At 39.9% G+C, this 21,680-nt stretch overlaps 1 protein-coding gene across 1 annotated transcript in view; it reads right to left on the bottom strand.

Moving 5' to 3' along the window:
* Adgrg4 (adhesion G protein-coupled receptor G4) overlaps positions 1 to 21,680 on the bottom strand; it is a 93,422-nt gene that overhangs the window by 28,088 nt on the left and 43,654 nt on the right. The window contains 4 exon segments of the mRNA XM_032890105.1: positions 1,401 to 1,535; positions 10,665 to 10,827; positions 12,102 to 12,318; positions 20,200 to 20,318. Coding sequence (XP_032745996.1) covers positions 1,401 to 1,535; positions 10,665 to 10,827; positions 12,102 to 12,318; positions 20,200 to 20,318 — 634 coding nt within the window.

Genomic DNA, 21,680 nt, shown 5'->3' with positions numbered 1-21,680 from the left:
GGAGGGAGTGGGTGGGTGGGGGTGACAACATTCTCATAGAAATGGGGATGGGAGAGGCAGTATGGGAAGAGGAAAAGGGGATAACATTTGTAATGTTAATCATAAAATATTCAAGAAAAAAATTAAATTAAAAAAATTTAAAAAGAGACCTTGCCTTAGTGAATGAAGCAGAAGAACTATTGAGGATAATTCTTGACATCAGGTGAATGTGCAGCCTCCACACATGCGTGTGTGCATGCATGTGTGCATGTGCATGTGTGTATCACACACACACACACACACACACACACACACACACACACACACACACACACAAAAATGAGAAAGAAAAAGCAAAATCAGAACTTTGGTGTTAGATAGCCAGAATCTGATTCTTAACTCTATTACTTCACCATTTTGTGACCTTAGGCAAAACTATTTAACTTTGCTGAGCCTCAGTTTCCCGTGAGAAGCAGATGAGGTAGTAGGCATACACAGTAACAACTAAGCTAGGCATGGTGGGTGGCACATGCCTTTAATCCCAGAACTCAGGAGACAGAAGCTATAGGATTTTTACCATTTTTGGTCTATATAGCAAGTACTAGGCTAGCCAGGGTACATAGTGAGACCTTGTCTCAAAAAAAAAAAATAGCACTCACTGTTTTGCACTTCATGAAATCTCTGGTTGCTGTCATCTGAACAGCAAAATGAGATGATAGAGTGGTCGTAGGTAGAGAACCTTCCCCATCATAACCTCAGCAATGCAAACATTTACTCAGTGCTTTGGATATGCCAGGCAATCCCACGAACACATTATTTGTATTAACTCGTTCAATCTTTTAACAGGCCAATAAGATGTGATTCTTAGACTAATTCACATTGCCAAAAATAATACAAACAAACAAAACCCCTATGGTACATGGATGCTGAATCATACAAACTGATTTTTGCCAGAAATCACACAGGTAGAAGACAGCAATATCAGCCTCGGATCTCAGCATCTGGGCCCCTAGATCCATGCCTCACCACATTTCTTTGCCTCCAGTTTAAGGTAAGGTTTAGAGCACTCAGAGCTAGAAGTCAGGAAAGATTGAGAGGGTGGGGAAGATTAATAAGCTGAAAGGCCATCTCATCAGGAGTGCATGGTATTCTTTTCTGGCTTTGAAACATCTTAGGGCCTCTTTGGTCACCAGGTAACCCTTAAGTTACCATCCAAAGCTTTGGAGCTGTGAAAATTAGTATGCATAAAACATCATTAAAATAAAGCTGATTCATGTGGAGGGCCGGGGTTATGCTGAAAAACTTTGGAATCAACCAGAGCATATTCTAAAATAAACAGAACATCATGAAAGTAGCAGGAGTTCATAATTCCAGTGAGTCATCATGTCAGTTCATGACAGTTACCAGACGCAGGAACTTACCTTAAAGAGTGAGGTTTGGCCAAAAAAATTAAACAAGATGGTTTGCAAGCCATCAAGAGGAACCTTTTCGCTCACTGACTTAGGCAAATATATGGAAGCCAAAGCCTTCCTTAGAGGGATGTCACCGAGAAAAATCTGCCAAGAAAAATCAGGAAATGAAAACAGGAGTCTTCACCCATCACAGTGACATCCTCTCCTCTTCCCATCCCAACCAATTCAGAGTTCCCACAGAGGACTGAAGCTGGGGGTTGTAGCCTGTTTCCATGGATGGACTATAACACACTTTCTACACACACACACACACACACACACACACACACACACACACACACACACACACACACACACAAACTTCTCCTTCCAAGGTTCTCTTCCTTTAACCTAAGTCTACATATGTAATAACAGAGGTGAAAAGGAGACTAACAGATTACATTATTTGTCCCAATATTGAGAAATAAAGTGAGTTGAAACGTCAGACTACCTTCCCCCGTATAGTTCTGAAAGCAGAAACAGCAAAATGCAGTAGTATAGGCACTTGCCTCACAGTACATTGAGCAATGCTTTCACTACATGTGAGCCTGGAAAGGGAGGTAATTGGCTTTAGAATTCTGCTAGAGACTCATAGTTAGATGGATATTTTAGTTACATTGGTCATAAATAGTATTTGGCATATTTTAGATTATTTTTGAGATGAAAATGAGTTTTTAAAAAATTACACTCATTGGAAACACAAACCTCTATCTCTCAGGCAAAAAGGGGTGTATGGACACCCTTAAATACATTCTCTTATTTAATATCTTTGCCAAGCTTGAAACATGTCATGGTAGGGTATTAAGAAACAGAGGTTCAGAGAAGTTACAAGTCACATCCAGAGGTCACAAATCAAAGAAGTAACTGAACAAAAATATGTGATTTAGGACTGAACTTTTCCTATTATCCATGATGCTGCTCAATGAGCTATTACCTAGTTGAGTGTAGTGTGTGTGTGTGTGTGTGTGTGTGTGTGTGTGTGTGTGTGTGTGTGACAGTGTATAATGTTTATGGAATGACTTCTTGAACCTAAAACCCATATGGACTTTCTAGCACAGATGACCCATGCCCAGTCAATTGATGACCTTAGAGATCACAATTTAGCTTCAGCATATAGGTAATTTGGTACCAAGAATGTGACTAGGGTTGATGGTCTGTTTATCTGCTGATGCTCATAATGGATACCTCATATGTAAACAGAGAGGTCAACATCTGCTTCAGCTATAGCTAAAAGGGTCTTAATGGATGAGGGGTTTCCTGCATATAACAGCCAGATAAACGAACAGTCATTTGAAAGCCCAGGAAAATGAACACTAGCAGAGAGATTCTAGAGCGAGTAAAAAAGGTAAAAATACAAGGTGAACTACCTGTTTCAGCTGTTCAGCTGATGCTTGGTTGAAACTACTCTGGCTTTGAAGGGAATCTGAAAATTGCTGCTAGGAAAGTCTATTTATTCTTGTAGTGAAGAATTAGAAGCAAAAGTCAAGAGAACCACAGCCATTGGAAGGACAGGATGGAGACCATCTGGAATGAAGAGAGCTAAACTCTGCACAGATTATATGCATGGTCTCTGAGTCATATATGCATAGGCCAAATGCCAAATAAAAATCAAGGAACTCAACTGAGATTTGAACTGCCACCCAAGATACGGAGTTTACTTTGATTCCAGACAGTTTCATTGCCCATTATAGCCAAATCTATAGCCTTCAGAGAAATATTAGAAGTGAATTTTCACATAAGAAAATTCAGAATGTATGCAATCACAATAGTATGTAATCAACATGTAATCCAGATTTCTCAGTCTATGGAGAAAGAATGCACGTGATCCATATGCAACTACTAAGATAAGCAAAGACGAATCTAATATACTAAAATTAATATACAGTGATTTTAAAGCTTCAAGTACAGCTGTGCTTAGGTGTGTAAAAGAAAGCGTGTTTTCAATTAATGCAAAGAGAAGGAATAATACTACAGAAGGAATAATACTACAAAAATAACAAAACAAATCAATAAGAATAAAAAGGATAAAGAGGAAGAAAAGAGAATTTGAGGATAAATTTTGAAAAATTCTGGTTGTGCTAGATGAGTTCAACAATTATATGAGAACAACAAATGCCATTGAATTTTATGATAAGTGAATAGAAATTATTCTATCAGAAACAGATAATAAATTAATTAGAATATGAAAAGAATCTCAAGGACTCTTGAAGCAATATTAAAAGGTCACATACACATGAAACTGCAGTCTCAAATGGACAAATAACATGGTGAAAAAACAGGATTTGAAGAAATAATAAGTAATGAATTAAAGAAGCAGCAAATTCCAACAGAATAAATACAAAGAAAAACACATGAGGGCACATTATTAGTCAAACTGCAGAAAAATCAAAGGCAAATATTAAAAGTCAATAGGTGCAGATGATATATTCCACATCTCACACAGAAAAACAAAAACTTAAGTGAGACTGCTTTCTCCCCAGGAAAGGGTTAAGGGCAGAAGACAGTGACGTTTATGAAGCTAAAGGGAATTGATGCTGGATGAAGTCTGCTCTTCAAAGAGGAACAAACCTAGTGAGTGCCCAGGTGATGTTAAACAGCAAAGCAAAACAAAAACCAACAACTTTCTGTCAACTTTTTTAGCACAGTTGCATCTGCCTTTAATCCCAGCACTTGGGAGGCAGAGGCAGGTTTCTTTTTTTTTTTTTTTTTTCAGCTTTTTTTTTTTTATTAACTTGATTATTTCTTATATACATTTCGAGTGTTATTCCCTTTCCCGGTTTCCGGGCAAACATCCCCCTCCCCCCTCCCCTTCCTTATGGGTGTTCCCCTTCCCACCCTCCCCCCATTGCCGCCCTCCCCGCAACAGTCTAGTTCACTGGGGGTTCAGTATTAGCAGGACCCAGGGCTTCCTTCCACTGGTGCTCTTACTAGATATTCATTGCTACCTATGAGGTCAGAGTCCAGGGTCAGACCATGTTAGTCTTTTAGGTAGTGGCTTAGTCCCTGGAAGCTCTGGTGGCTTGGCATTGTTGTAATATATGGGGTCTCGAGCCCCTTCAAGCTCTTCCAGTTCTTTTCTGATTCCTTCAACGGGGGTCCTCATTCTCAGTTCAGAGGTTTGCTGTTTACATTCGCCTCTGTATTTGCTGCTGTATTCTGCTGTGTCTCTCAGGAGCCATCTACACTTCTGCACTTCTTTTTGATTCATCCATCTTGTCTAATTGGGTGGCTGTATATATGGGCCACATGTGGGCAGGCTCTGAATGGTGTCCTTCAGTCTCTGTTTTAATCTTGCTCTCTCTTCCCTGCCAAGGGTATTCTTGTTCTTTAAAGAAGGAGTGAAGCATTCACATTTTGATCATCCGTCTTTGAGTTTCATTTGTTCTAGGCATCTAGGGTAATTCAGGCATTTGGGCTAATAGCCACTTATCAATGAGTGCATACCATGTATGTCTTTCTGTGATTGGGTTAGCTCACTCAGGATGATATTTTCCAGTTCCAACCATTTGCCTACAAATTTTATAAACTCGTTGTTTTTGATAGCTGAGTAATATTCCATTGTGTAGATATACCACATTTTCTGTATCCATTCCTCTGTTGAAGGGCATCTGGGTTCTTTCCAGCTTCTGGCTATTATAAATAAGGCTGCGATGAACATAGTGGAGCACGTGTCTTTTTTATATGTTGGGGCATCTTTTGGGTATATGCCCAAGAGAGGGATAGCTGGATCCTCAGGCAGTTTAATGTCCAATTTTCTGAGGAACCTCCAGACTGATTTCCAGAATGGTTGTACCAGTCTGCAATCCCACCAACACTGGAGGAGTGTTCCTCTTTCTCCACATCCTCGCCAGCATTTGCTGTCACCTGAGTTTTTGATCTTAGCCATTCTCACTGGTGTGAGGTGAAATCTCAGGGTTGTTTTGATTTGCATTTCCCTGATGACTAAAGATGTTGAACATTTCTTTAGGTGTTTCTCAGCCATTTGGCATTCCTCAGCTGTGAATTTTGTTTAGCCTGGAACCCCATTTTTAATAGGGTTATTTATTCTCCCAAGTGTTGGGGGTGCATTTCTATTAGCTTGAGGCCAACCTGGTCCACATAGTGAATTCCAGGGCAACCTGGGCTGTACAATGAGACCCTGTCTCAACAACTCAAAAAATAAATAAGTGATCATAAAATTCTCTTGCGGAATCTATAGTGTTCCTTGGTTAAAAAATAATACCCCACATATAAAAATTAGGGACTAGAGAACAGGTAGTATAATTAGGTATTTAAGGTCTTAAAGCTCTATGTTTTGGCGGGGAGCAGCTAATATTCACTTTAACTAGACTGTGACAGTATCAAGAATTGCATTTTAATCTAGTGCGAGAAAATTGTATTAGATATGTGTGTGCTGGGTTTTATGTCAACTTGACCCACTAAAGTCATCAGAGAAGACAGAACCTCAATTAAATAAAATCAGGTCGGAGGCAGGATCCTACGGCATTTTCTTTTGTTGTTCTTGTTCTTATTGGTTTTGTTTAGTTTGGGTTTATTGAGACAGGGTTTCTCTGTGTAGCCCTGGCCATCCTGGAACTTGCTCTGTGGACCAGGCTGGCCTCAAACTCAGAGATTCCCTGCTCTGCCTCCTGAGTACTGGGATTAAAGGGCACGCACCACCATCACAGTTATTGATGGGAAGTTCCCAGACCATCAGGATGGGGCCAAACTTAGATGGTGGTCCTGTGCTGTGGTATAAGAAAGCAGGCTGGAGTAAGTCATAGGGAGCAAACCAGTAAGCACCCCTTTATGGTCTCTGCAACAGCTCCTGTCTCCAGATTCCTGCCCTGTTGGAGTTCCTGTCCTGACTTCCTTTGATGTTGAACACTGACAAAGAAGTGCAACTTCTCCCCAACTTGCTGTTGGTCATGCTGTTTAATCACAGGAATAGAAACCCTAAGACAATGTGATTAAAAGGACAAATGCTGTGGGTGGAATATAACATAGTTCAACCACTATAGAAATCAGTACGGAAGTTCCATCATAAACCAATTAGTACAGCCATATATATTATCTACCGATACAGCCCCTGAGTTATACCCAAAAGAATCAAAGTCATATGTAAGGCAGATACTTGTATTCATACCTTTATTGTGATACTACTCTTCGTAACAGCTAAGATATTGAATTAGCCAAGGTGACTAGATATAAAAGTGGATTTAAATTGCAGTTATACATGCCCAATAAAATCTTATTCAGCCATGAAGAAGAATGAAATATGCCACAGGAAATGAGTATAACTAGAGATTGTCATATCAATTGAAATACATCAGATTCGGAAAAACAAATGCTAAATTTTAGAAGGCATGAAAGTATAAAGGAGATTATCTAAAGGAACCAATAGAAGTGGCAACAAGAGCAGAGGGTGGCTGTAAATGTCATCAAAATCCATGGAATGAAAGTGTCATAAAAGAAATAAATTATTTTGTAAACTAATATTTGCTTATTTAAGATATATAAAGAGTAAATATTAATAATAATATTCAAGCAGATGTAAAAATTCATATAGACTTAGAAAAGGCTTAGCAATCTTAAGTAAAACAAAAGGTTGAAGGGGCTCATGCTACCTAACGCTCACACCACAGGTAGCAAAGAATGAAGAGAGGGCCAAAGGATCTAGCCTTTAAAACAGCAAGCTTTGGGTCTGTCCGTGTGTAATTATTTTAGGTGGTGGTATTTTGGAGCTCTGGTTGGTTGGTATTTTTGTTCTTATGGGGTTGCAAACCCCTTCAGCTCCTTCAATCCTTTCTCTAACTCCTCCCATGGGGACCTGTTCTCAGTTCAGTGGTTTACAGCTACCATTCGCCTCTGTATTTGACACACTCTGGCAGATTTCTCAGGAGACAGCTATATCAGGCTCCTGTCAGCATATACTTCTTGACATCAGCAATAATGTTTGGGTTTGGTGGCTGTATGTATATGGGCTGGATCCCCTGGTGGGGCAGGCTCTGAATGGACATTCCTCAGTCTCTGCTCCAAACTTTGTCTCCATATCTCTTCCTATGAATATTTTTTTTCGCCCCTCTAAGAAGGACTCAAGCATCTGCACTTTGGTCATCCTTCTTCTTGAGCTTCATGTGGTCTATGGATTTTTATCTTGGGTAATTTAAGCTTTTGGGCTAATATCCACTTATCAGTGAGTGCATACCATGTGTGTGTTTTTGTGATTGGGTTACCTCACTCAGGATGATATCTTCTAGTTCAATCCATTTGCCTATGAATTTAATGAATTGATTGCTTTTGATAGCTGAGTAATATTCCATTGTGTAGATGTACCACAGTTTCTGTGTACATTCCTCTGTTGAAGGGCATCTGGGTTCTTTCCAGTTTCTGGTTATTATAAAAAAGGCTGCTATGAACATAGTGGAGCATGTGTCTTTGTTGTATGTTGGAGCATCTTTTGGGTATATGCCCTGGAGTGGTAATGCTGGGTCCTCAGGTAGTTCAATGTCCAATTTTCTGAGGAATCTCCAGACTGATTTCCAGAATGGTTGTAGCAGTCTGAAATTCCACCAACAATGGAGGAGTGTTCCTCTTTCTCCACATCCTTGCCAGCATCTGCTGTCACCTAAGTTTTTTTTATCTTAGTCATTCTGACTGGTGTGAAGTGGAATCTCAGGGTTGTTTTGATTTGCATTTCCCTGATGACTAAGGATGTCGAACATTCCTTTAGGTGCTTCTCAGTCATTCGATATTCCTCAGCTGAGAATTCTTTGTTTAGCTCTGTACCCATGGCTCCAGCTGCATATGTAGCAAACGATGGCCTTGTTGGGCACCAATAGGAGGAGAAGTCCCTGGTCCTGCCAAGGCTGGACCCTCCAGTGAAGGGGAATGTCAGGGCAGTAAGGGGTGGGTGGTTGGGTGGAAGAACACCCTCATGGAAGAAGAGGGAGGGAAAGGCGATAGGGGGGTTATGGAAGGAACCCAGGAAATGGGATAACATTTCAAATGTAAATTTAAAAATCATCCCCCAAAAAGCCAGCAAGCCTCAGGTTCATTGAGAGACTTGTGTCAAGGGGATAAGGCAGAGAATGATGGGTCAGGAAGTTTGACATCTTCCTCTGGCCTGGGCACATATACATATATATGCACATAAATATAATACACATGCACACAGAGTATAGGTACCAAAAGAGAGTAGCAATAACATAAGGATATATAAAAAATAAATAACTGTAATAACACAGAAAGTCTAAAAATAGGTTTATTTTCCCAACTCTTCTTTTGAGAATTTCATGTTTGAGAACTATATTTATATTATTTCCCCCTCCTTCTTCCAATCCTCCTACGATTTTCCCACTCCTTTCAAATTTCATGACCTCTTGTTCTTAAATTATTGTTACATATCTAGAGAAATGTAGATATACACACATTTATAAATATAGCCTGCTGAGTTCACATATGTGCCCAGGGCTGATGATATGGGATTGGACTGCCTATCAGAGGCTCGTCCCTGGAGAAGACTGAATCTCCCCCTCTCAGCCGCTGTTAACTGTTTGCAGCTCTCCATGTAAGGCTGAGGTTTTATGAGATCCTCTTATTTATCTTTTAAAAACGTATTATGACTTGATTTTTTTTTGTCAAAGGTAACAAAGAACACCAGTAGGAGAGGGAAAGTTCCCAGTAAGTGGTATTGTTTTAAAAGCTAAATATTCATATGTAACAAAATGATTTCATACCGTGTAAGAAAATTAGCTCACTGGGGAATCTTCTTCCTAAGCATAAATTTAAAACCAAAGAGTTTTTCAAAGAAAGCAAAAAAGAATGGTTTCATGACTGCCCCATGCCAAAGATTTTTTCCCCAGAGAAATCATATATGGTTACTAGAAAGGTAAAAGAAGTACAAATTAGATTTCAGAGAAAAATTGTAAACATGTGTTTATGAAAAGACCCCACTGAGAAAATGATAGGGAAGTTATAAAACTGAACTACAGGCCAATTAAAATATGAACTAAAGATTGACAGCCAAGTCAACAAAGAAGTTCTGTGAGCAATCAAGATGAAAATGAAAGCTTCGTGTCCATCATTAGCCACAAAAGAAAAGAACACAGGAATTTCTTACCAATAGAAGTATATACCCTATGGCCAGCTACTCAGTTTCTAACTATTTGTTCAAGGTTCATGAAGACTTGTATGCAAATATTCATAGGAGTGTTATTTGTAATATCTCCACATTGGAACAGACAAATAAACAGCAATTGTAGAATAAATAAAAAGGACATGTTTATCCAATCAAATATTATTCAGCAATTTAAAAATATGGACAGCAAAATGATGAATTTCAAAACAATGTAATATGGTTGAAAGAAGACTTCTAGCATAGAATCACGTACATATCACATGATTTTGTTTGGAGGAATCAAGTTCTAGAGCAGAAACAAATTATGGCTGAAAAAAATGTCAGGGTGGTGGTGGCCCTGGAGGTAACATCTTCAGGGATTAACTGGGAAAAGGGGGATCTTTCAAGAGCACTTGTAATAGTCCATAACTTGATAGGGCTTGAGTTATGTGGACATAAGCCTTAGTTAAATTCAGAAAGCCCAGTCTTAGGATGTGCATACTTTCCACATATAAATTTACAATTTTAAGGCATAAAATAAAATCTGCTCCCTCAGATTGCTTTGAAGTTGCATATGACCTGCTAGAGGTGGAACTCCTGTTAGATGGTGGAAAGGGCTGAGACTTCTAATTGATACATGATAGTTGCATTTATCTATGGAATACAGTGGGATGAATCACGGTAATTACTATCTACCTCACATCAAACATTTGACATTTGCCTCTGTTACCTAACTTGAACCCAGAATTTAAAATATGGCCAGACACAGATCTGGTCCAGCTTAGCTACTAGGTTGTCCTTGGGGCACATCCTTGATTTTTCTGTTACCTTATGTGTTCCAAATACTCAGTAGCATAACATCCAACACACAATAAATTATCCCTATATGGTAGCCAATAGTCACTGGATATTTTGGAGGATTTCCATCACTGCACACCACATAGACATTAGTACAACTAAGATGTTAGCCTACCAAGGCTATACACAAAGCTTCCCTGGGGTCTCTATACTTTCCTAATATTCCCATTCATGTTAAAAGTTTCCAAGGGCGCACTTTTTCCTTCTCAGGAACTTCGTGGGTGAGATCTAGGACAGCATTTGGTTGCCTGGCTTTCGGTTTCCTATGCTGCACTCACCTGGGGGGATGTGACTTCTTCAGAGGAGTTGATGCTGAAGGCCATACCCTCAAACTTGTGATCTACCCGCAGCACAGCCAAAGCCAGCTTGGCTACAGTGAGATTTGCTGTTCTCCCTGCAAATTCCATCTTGTGACCAGCCCGTTCGATTATCCTCAGAATCCTGAAAAGAATCACAGGCAAACAGCACTCTTTCTGCCTTGTTGGTAAAACTCATCCTCCCTACAAGACATCCCCACTGTGAATCTTGACTTTGTGATTTCCTTGTCATTGATGTTGTTTGGTTTAAGAGCCCAACAAACCGAGGTCTGCATCTTAGGGCCTCTAATTTCTGTAGCGGTAAACAAAATGACCTCCTTGGCCTGCGTTTTCCCTGCAAGCGAAGTCAGAGGTAGTACCAACATGCATCTTAAAGGGTTGTTTCAAAAAATCAGCTGAAATTATCTTTTATAAAGTCAGATCTATCATGGCCTCATTTGCCTGAGAAGTTCAGATTTTATCAAACCTATAGAGGAATGCCACCAAGTGGTCTGAACAGCATGGTGTGATCCGATGTGTACATCAAAACATATGTCTGACTACTGTGTCGAAAATGGGCCACAAAGTGGCAACAGTACAAGCAGAAGGCTAGGATCAGAAGCTCAAGTAGATGGACAAGGGAAGGAAATAAAAGTAGAACCGAGAGAGGAAGAGATGGATGGATTCACTGATTCTACTAGAATAGTTTAAGGTAGTCGTTCTCAACCTGTGGTTTGTGACTGCTGGAGTCACACATCAGATATCCTGTATATCATATGTTTACATTATTATTACAAGAGTAACAAAATTACAAGTTATGAAGTAACAACAAAATGATGTTATGGTTGGGGATGGCCACAACATGAGGAACTCTATTAAATGGTCCCAGCATTAGGAAGTTTGAGAGCCACCGCTCTAAGAGGTTAAAGGGTGTAAGGACAGTACTTTATATAACAGTTATTTTCTTCTTTAATGTTCTTATCAATAACCCCTGCATCTTATTTAATTAATGCTACATAAGATGGGGATCAAATTATATTGGATAATATAGAAAGTTTTCAGAGAATATATAAACATTTAATAAAAGAGTAAATAAAAATAAGACATTTATAAGTCAGCTTCCCAAGGGGAAATCAAAAACTTGTTATTGACTGTGAAGTAGAATGTGTCAACCAGAACAACTCCTAAGTTTTTCAGGATCCCATGGGTTGGGATCATTTTATATCCAACAGTTAGAGAGATTTATTTCAGGCTGGGTTTGGGGTAGGAACATATTTGAAAAGTCATTATCGCTGAGAGTTCATTCATATTCAAATGGTGCTAGCCACTGCTCTGGACCTTGTCAAGGCATAACTGTCTGTGTGCTGAGGAAGTGATAGGATAAGATCTCCGTTTCCTGAGCAGAGCCTTCTGACTTACTCATTGCTTACTGGAGCCAGGTTGGAAGCTGAATCACTCTGCTTTTCCGTCACAGTGCTGATGATTCGGAGTATGATCTGGGTTAGGTTGATACTTATCTCGTCACAGTTAGAAATATCAGCTACTTTAGACACAAGAATCTTTGTCTCTTCTTCATCCAAAGGTGGGGACTCATTGAGCAGATTTAAAATGTGCTCTGCAACATCGTCCACATTCTCTGGGAGAAACAAAGTGGAAATGGGTGACCTCCATTTTGGCCCTTAATGTGAGGCTATGTTGGATGGCCTCCTTCCTTTTAAAAAGACAAACCAGTGAAAGGGAAACACACAACAAGGAAATGAAGTTCACCATAGGAAACCATTGAAGCCCAAGTTCTGGGAAGAAGAAGAAAAGTCAATTTTGTATTCATTAAGTCTGATTTCAAATGCACTAGGGAAATCTTTTTGTCACTGAAGAATTATCTTGAAACTTGATGCTAATTAAGTTAAGACATTTCAAGTGTTGGCTTGAGTTAAGATCCCACCTATACTCAAATATCAGCAAACATTGAGTCTAAGTTTTTATAATCAAGGGTGGTGATTATGATTTCCTGTCAAGAATTGGCAACCCACAGGTAGAAATCAAATGTGGACCACAGAATAAGAAGCAATTAATTAAGATTTTTCTAAGGAGGAAGAACAATAGCTATTAGCTCGCCCACTTTTTATTCACTTTTTATTATGGAAATTTTCAAGTACAGTAAGAAAGCAAAAGAATTTTTTAAAAAGGCAAAAGGATAACCTAATGAATCGTCATATACTTCATAAATCACCCAGTTTCAACACGTGGCAGTGACAAGCTAACCTTATTTCGCATTCCTTCTCACCCACCATTGCCCCATCTCCACATCCTATAGTTTCACGCACACATACTTCATTACATATCTTTAAAACTAGACAACTTTTATCTTAACCATAACCGTAATCAAATTAAAATTAAGGTGAAAATGATCCCAAATGCACAATTAGTGCTCAACTGTCCTTAGTTGTGTCCTAAATGCTGGTCTAAATCATTCATTTATGGGAATCCTCACCCCCCTTTTTAAGGGAAGGATGCTGTTAAGAAAATACAATGCAAATTAGATTTTACTGTACTAAAATCCATATAAAGCTGATCTTCCTGGCCAAAAAATTGATCTTGCTAAGAAAAAGGGCTCCAGAGAGAGAGAGAGAGAGAGAGAGAGAGAGAGAGAGAGAGAGAGAGAGACTCATGATGTATTTATTCCAGCTCATATTATGAATAACTAGCTATGTTTGGGGGAAAAAACAATTTGAGATAAAATTTTTACACTCTCTCCCCTCTTCCTCTTCCTTCTTTTCCTCCTTTCCTCTTCTTCATCATCCCCCCACAGCTGTCAACAACAGTCCAAACCTCTCCCCCACCTCAAGCTCCCCACAACTTTATTCCTTACGGGGGATTTTTTTTTTTTGCTTTTCTTAATTCTCATCATTTGAAGTTTTCTCCCATTATTCATTTTTATTTCTACAAAGACTCTGAGGTCATCTATGGAGTGCAGAAATTTTAACCAAGGTCTTCTTTAGCCTCTCTCCACTACCCCAATATTCCCATGGCTCATTTAGAAACAAGTTCGCAAGCAATGACAGAATTATCTCTGAAGGGACACAAAGGAAAGAAAGTGACTAACTTTGTAATTGCTTCTAAATGAATATTTCATCCCTGCTAGTACTCATCTTATGGTCCATTCAGAAACAGAAAACACAGGCTTAAGAGATGGCTCAGTGGGTAAAGGCACTTGGCCTGCTGCCAATGTTGACTGCCAGAGTTTGATCCCTGAGATCTACATGGTGAAAGGAGAGAACCAACTGATACAAGTTGTATGTGTGTGTGAGCGCACGTGTGTGTCTGTGTGTGCGCACACACACACAGACACACACACACACACACATGCACAACCACAAACTAATATTAAACGGTGAAAAGAGACTAAGAAAACAAATTATTGGTGGAGAAAAAAATTGTACACTCCTTCCCAGATCTTTCTACTGCTGTTATGAAATTGTTCAGGTTTTGTTGAAAATGGAAAAGTCAGAGCTGCCTAGTCACGATCCTTCGGGCTTCTGTGGTGCGACTTCACTTCTCGCTGTCCCTGCTGTGGCAGAATGAAAGTAAACAACAGGCCAATGGGGAACTAACTACACCGAGGAAAGTAATTATAGACTTCTCATCTGGAGTTAGATACTTTTTAACTTCAATATGAATTATAGTCATTGCATAAAAATTCTAGGTTCCTAAACAAGAGTAAAAAGAAATCTTCCTCTAAGGGTGGCAGAGGAGATTCTCGTTGCTTGAACCATCGTTTCAGTTAATCTGCCAAGAATTTTAACAATCAAACAATAAGGGCATAGTTTTGCTTTTTTTATGATACTCCTGCTGTGAGCCAATGCTTCATAACACCCTCCCCCACACACACACATTCTCACTTTGTAACTTAACACAGCAGTTAGCCATTATCTCTTGTGGTTCTGTGTGTTGAGTGAGCTCAACTGAGCAATTTTCTCTTGGGACTTCACAAGAAGCTGCAGTGGGATTGAAGCCAGGGCTGGACTCATCTGAAGGCTAGGCTGCCCTGGAAGTTCCTCTCACATCTAGCAGTTGATGCTAAACAGATGCTAATCATTTGGGGCTGTGAATGGCACTCCCTCCATATGTCATTTTCCAGTGACTTGGGTTCAGAGGTGTGTTGAATCGAGGGTGTATACAACAGCCAGCTTGTAGAAGCTTATAAGAACCCAATTTGTGAGTTTCTGAGAATTTTCATAGTCTGGTTATTAAACAGAGGCAACTATTAAGTTAAATAGAATAATTAATTAAAAATACAAACTTACAATGAAATTATTAAAAACAATAAGGATTCTCAAAAAAAACATCATCTGCCAAATCTTTGGTTACCTTCCACTAGTGCATTTTGGACTATTTTCATCCATGGTCTCTGTGAGCACCCCTCACTGACTTCACAGGTCACTGACTGAGTTGGTATTTGAATGAGAATATTACAAAATAGCAAATGCTACAAATCATTAATCACCCTTTGAGAGTAGAATTGGTTAGTGAATATTTCTCAGCATATCACTTGACTTCTCAAAGCACAGCAACCGTATCCTGAGAGGAAGCACCCTAAATGAGAATTACCAAGAGAAGGAATGCCTACACTTCAGTCCCCTTGAACACTAGCCCCCTTTGCCTGCTTTTGGGTGGTTTTCCTTCTACTGAGTTGTATCATCCAGTCTTGATTTGAGGGTCTGTGCCTAATCTTATTCTAATTTGTTGTGTGTGTTTGATTGATATCCCTGAGAGACTAGCTCTTTTCGGAAGGGAAATAGAGGAGGAGTGGAACTGGGGAGGAGGCTATGGGGTGGGGGAGGGGGAACTGGGAGCAATGGAGGGAGAGGCAACTGCAGCTGGCATGTATTATACGATAGAAGCATTAGAACCATCATTGACAGTGTTGCTTTTGTCAAATTCTACCACTAGAGCAGCCAGAAGCCAGTTCTAGTGGATTGAATGATATTGGGCGTCTTGAGGATGGGCTATAACAGCAAAGCATTAGCCACCTTACACAATGGTTATTCATATTACCACCTTCACACGGATTAAGACATGAAGACATAGAGACCATCTAACACTCTCTGACTCCAGAACTTGAGTCCTTTTGCATGGTTTTTTGATAGTTTCTGTAGCCTTTCATTGCTTTTGGCCATATGATTGGGGGTCATAGGGCATCATTCTGCTTTGACCAGGGTGTGAAGGGACCCAGAGCCTTCCACATGTTAGTAATGTATTCATCTCTGAGCTCCACCACAGTCCCTGTTCCCTGTCAATCACTCACTCATCATCCTACCTACCATGATGGTGGAAAATACCGGCCAACTTCATCCTGGCCTGGCCTTCTTCAGTATCATGTGAATAACAAAACCAGGGAACCAAACAGAACTCAAAGAACTTGGAAAGAAAGAATCCTTTTTTCTAGTAGTGTGATATAAGGGAGCTGAGTAAAGTAAGGATTTACATGGGAGATCTATAGAGTTTTTCTCCAACTAAGATGGCTAATGTTTGTCACCAGCATTAAAAAGGAATACAATAAACCGTTTCAGTATGAGTTCATTTCTTTCCTTTACACAGTACTCATCCCTGTTAAGTTCCTGGCTTAAAAAGAAGAGGACTCCTCCGAAGGTAAGTTTTCTTTCAGTCATACGCAGCAGAGCCAGCATCCATCCGACTGTTCCCTTTCTCTGTGGCAACTTCTCAGTTAATTTTCTAAAATTCTCAACCCAGTACAGTGCTTTTGTTCTTGTTATGGTTCTTTGTTGCCTTTTTCCTCCACAAGAGAAAATTCGATTAGCATGTCTAAAACAAATGTGTCACTCAGAAGGAGGGAGGTCAGCATGAGGCAGGCCCTCTGTCTCTCCTCCCACTCGCTATAGCCTGCAGCGCCATGTCCTGTTCTGATTCACGATTCCCTGTCTAGGACATCAGAGTTGGGCTGACTCTTCTAACTCAGCCACATTTTCTTTGCTAAAGATCTCAAATGTGAATCTTCCGTAAGGAAGATTATCCGAAGAAGTGCTCTCCCTTCTGACCAATCCTTTGCTCCTTCTGTAAGTTGCCATTGTACCCTATGCCTCAAGTAGTGCCCACATATTGAAGCAGAAGACCTAATCTGGCAGTAGAGCTAAAGTGCATCTACAAAATTACTCAGAAATTGGAAATTCTATAAAGAAAAAATAGAGTTCTTATATTTTCCAGGCCTACTTCCTGGTTCAAAGACAGCTCTTTTTTCATATATATACATATATATATATTTGGCTGAGGTTGGGCATGGGAGCAGAAACATTCAGTCTATAGCAAATATTTCACAGAAAGAGGCATGTAAAGGACAGATAAGCATGCATGAAAAGACGCTCAATCCATATGTCACTGGGGAGTTCCAAATTAAAGAAGTAATGTGGTAATAGTCCAAAGCTATTAGAATGGCCTAAATCCAAAGCATTGATAGCAGCATATGCCGCAGAGGATGCAGAGCAAGAGAACAACTTAGAAACAAGCCAGATGCCCTAATGGAGAAGAATGGATAAATGAACTGTCATTTATCCAGGCAATGGAATACTAGCCAGGACTAAAAAAGAAATGAGTTAGAAAGTCCTAACAAGACATAGGGGATGGGTATGGACATTGAGAAAGGCAGGAAGTCAACCTGGAGAGAGTACACATTGCATGATTTCAACTGTGTAACATCCTGGGGAAGACAAAACCATGAAAGCAATAAAAAACCACGGAGTGCCAGGAACTAGAAGGGATAAAGGAATGAATAAACGTACCACAAGGAGTCTTTAAGGGGGTGCGGTTCTGTAGATACATGCTGCGCTGGCTACTTTTATGCCAACTTGGCACACGAACTAGAGGTATCTGAAGGGACATTAATTGAGAAAAGGCCTCCAAAAGGTCCAGCTATAAAGCATTTTCTTAATTAGTGGTTAATGGGGGAGGGCCCAGCCCATTGTGGGTCGTGCCATCCCTGAGCTGGTGATCCTGGGTTCTACAAGAGAGCAGGTTGGAAAGTTATGGGGAGCAAGTAAGCACCCCTCCATGGCCTCTGCAGCAGCTTCTGCCTCCAGGTTCCTGTCCTGCTTGAGTTCCTGTCCTGACTTTCTTAAATGATGAACAATACTGTGGAAGTGTAAGCCGAATAATTCTTTCCTCCCCAACTTGCATTTTGCTCATGATATTTGTTACAACAACAGTGACCCTAACTAAGATGCATGTCATGTAAATTCATATCTACAGTTACAAGTATCCATTGTCCTTGTTAGTTTTATGTGAAGGTCACACAAAGTAAAGTTATTTGGGATCAATTGAGAAAATGCCTCCGTCATGTTGTCCCATAGGTAAATTTGTCAGGCATTTTCTTAATTAGTGATTAATGTGGGATGACTCATCCCACTGTGAGTAATGTCATCCCTGGGCAAGTGGTGCTGGGTTTATAAGAAAGCAGACTTAGCAAGCCGGAAGGCATCATTCCTCCATGACCTCTGCTTCAGTTCCTGCCTCCAGGTGGCTATGTTGACTTCCTGTTCTGGCTTCTTTCAATGATGGCGAATGGCCTGAGAGTTGTAAGCTGAAATAAACCCTTTCTTCCCCAAGTCGGTTTTGGACATGGTGTTAGGTGTCAGGAATGAAAGCCATAATTAAGGCAGACACTGGGCAGTGTCAAGAGTGAACCCCAATATAAATTTTCAACTGAGTCAGGGTAGAGCCATCCATTGTAACAAAGCTAACTATCTGGCGACAGTGTGGGAGGACTGAATGTATTGTAAGCGCACAGAGGAGCTCTGTATTTTCTTCACCTTGCTGGGCACACTTAGGAGACTGAGGCAAGAGCGTCAGGAGTTCAAGGCCATCATGAGCTACAGAGAGATTTACAGGTCACATCTACCGTGACTCTACCTCCAAAGACTAGATCATAGCTATTAGCCTGCTTCTTCATCTAAACAAATAGATTTTATGAGAAATTCAAAGCTTCTTCTCTCAACTAACCAGGACAAAAAGAGAAAAGACACAAAGTACTAAAATCCAGAATAAAAGTATATGTGCTAGGGAGGAGAGGCACTGCCACCAACTGTAACTAAAAGATGGCTGTGTGCTTACAAGAATGTGAGGACATTGGAACCTTCATGTGGCATCAGCAGGGATGCAAAATGGCTCAGCAGTTTCGGAAAACAGTTTTGCAGTTCCGGAAAACAGTTTTGCAGTTCCTTCAAAGGCTAAAGATAGAGTTACCAGGTGACTATAATTGTACTCTTCAGTATGTCCTAAGTGAAGAAAACATGTCTACCGGTCATTTGCACCACCAATATTCACAATCTGTCTATAAATAATAGCCCAACATGAAAACAACCAAATGGCCAGCAATTGATAAATAACTAAATAAAATATAATATGTCAATTTATCGCAATAGTATTCGACCATTAAAAATGTAGTACAGGCCCATGCTACAATATGAAGAAGCGTCACAAACATATTGAGATGCCTACAATAAGCAAAATCCACACAGGTGGAAAGTGGATCAATGGTTGCCAGGAATTATAGGAAGAGAGAAATAGAGGTTTTGTTAACAGGTACAAGGATTCTTTGTATAATGAAATGGTCCGTTTACAACTCTCCTCTATGGAATTCACAATGATGGTTGCACAACTGAGTTACTGACGAAAAACACAGTAAAACAACCCAGTAGATCGTTTTTGCTAAATGGGGAACCTGTGATATCACCACTGAAAAGGTTTTACTCTACTTTGAGATATCAGGTCTTGATAGTCAAATGACCCAAGACTCCAAAGCCTGATAACATACTTTGTTAATGAAGGAGTTATGAACCAGATACAATCCATACTCTATGAACTAGATTATAAATTAATGCAACTATTACAAATGTATTTGACATTATATGATTGACTTCAGCAATCTCACTTTCCAGAATTTATGCTTAGAACTCATTCACACTGCCCAAATAGTTTATAAAATTAAATAATCTATTTGCAAAATATTGTGACATGTGAAATATTCACTAGAGAAATCTTTCTCCTTTATAATTAATAAATGTCTGAATTGGGAGTTTTGTGAGTGTGAGTGTGAGTGTGTGTGTGTGTGTGTGTGTGTGTGTGTTCTTTTATTTTGTTTGTGAAACAGGATCTCTCACTATGTGACTGAGGCACTGGCCTTGAACCCAAGATTCTGCTGCTTCAATCTCCAAAGTATTAGGATTACACAAATATGCCACCAGGTCAGCCTCTTTAGAGTTTTTAAATGTAGAAAAGAATGGGAAAATAATACTAAAAATGATAAAATGAAAATCTGAAAAATAAAATATAGAAATCTGATAGTCCTGACTCCTGCCCTACTGCCACCTTGACCAACAAACAGGACTGCTGTAAGGTGAATTTTCATAGAGTGACTTCTGCCTATATTCTCTTATCTCAGATCAAGTAGGCAAGCTAAGAGGGGGGGGGCTCCCAGGACATCTCTATGTGCACAAACCTGTCTTACCATCGCTTATGGTGATATTAGCAAGATCCACAATCTTATCAGGGAGTCCTTGAAGCAACTTGCATTGCTTAAGCCTTGGTTTTTCCCATTGACTCTTTCCAGTCTGGATGCTGATGGAACTGCAAAAGACAGAATGGAGGAAGAAGAGGAATTATCCAGCTTTCTCATTAAAGAAACAGACAAGGATAATCCTAAGGGAAATGTTACAGTGGCTCACATCTGTAATTGCAACACTCTAGAGGCAAGAGGGTCACCATGAGTTCCCGGCCAGACTGGAATGCAGGGTAAGACCTTGTCTCAAAATTAGTAATAATTATTAGTAACTTATGAATCAATTAAATAAGAGCAATAATGGAAGACTTCTCCATGCCTATGGCATGGTTTCCATGTCCATTTCTAGCCTGTAGGGCTAGATGGGTGCCAGATTACTAGTAATGGAATAGGGCAAGATTGAGCTCACCAAGAATCAAGGAAGAGTCTTTGCCCATGTAGATATATAACTCCTTTCTATCACTTTCCTTTCTTGCCAGTTTTTAGGAGTCTACTGGAATAGTCTTGTCTCTACACAGTAAATGACTCTAAGTGATTAAGGACTTTCTGTAGTGCATTGTCCTTCACTATCAACCCACACCTTTGCCTCATTTACTTCAGGCCAGTTCAACTCAGCCAATGCCCGCGCTGAGTACTACAGACTCTAAGAATGGTAGCAGGGGATATAGACAGACAGGGTGGGGCTTGAACCTCACCAGGAGTTTGGAATTGAGTGGTCCTGCTCTCGGATTTATACAAAACATAAGAAAGTTTATGTGAACAAAATGGAATCTATCATAACACCACTCAAGAACTTCTTTTCTTTTTTTGCTTCTTTCATTTGTTCTTTATTTCTTTTGTCCTTTCTATGTGTTTGTTGTGGTAGTGGTAGTGAGTTTTGATTTGGGCTTTTTGTTGGGGGGAGTTGTTTGTTTGTTTGTTTGCTTATATGTAAACACGATCTTCCTTTGTAAATCAGGCTAGTTTTGGAACTTCCTAAGGAGTGCTAGCTGATCTTAAACTCACAGCAATTCTCCTGTCTCAGCTCTTGGAGTTCCAGGTATATAAAGCACTCATGTCTGGTTAAGGGGAGAACTTTGAGCATTTGAAGTGAGCAGAGCCTGATATACCTTTCCTGCTGCCACCAACTAGAGAAAGAGACACATGGAAATGGCTGTCACGTCTGCAATAACAAATTATCTCTTAGGCTATAGTACATGGTGAAAGGATGGAGCCAAGCGGTAACAGGAAAGGCAACCTGCTGTCTTGATGACTGTGTTAGAGGTTTGCACTTCATTCCTTAACAAAAGTCTGCCATGTAGCAGCCAGACTCCAGAACATCATGCTGGCAGCAGAGTGAATTGCTGTTGGGGAGTAGCGGACTGCGAGAAAGCATAGAGACAGCTCTGATGTAGGCAAGAGCTAGGAAAAGGCTTGGACTAAGGAGCTGG

Source organism: Rattus rattus, chromosome X, assembly GCF_011064425.1.
Source record: "Rattus rattus isolate New Zealand chromosome X, Rrattus_CSIRO_v1, whole genome shotgun sequence".
In the NCBI taxonomy this organism is placed as follows: Eukaryota; Metazoa; Chordata; class Mammalia; order Rodentia; family Muridae; genus Rattus; species Rattus rattus.
This window is presented reverse-complemented; position numbering and strand designations above follow the sequence as displayed.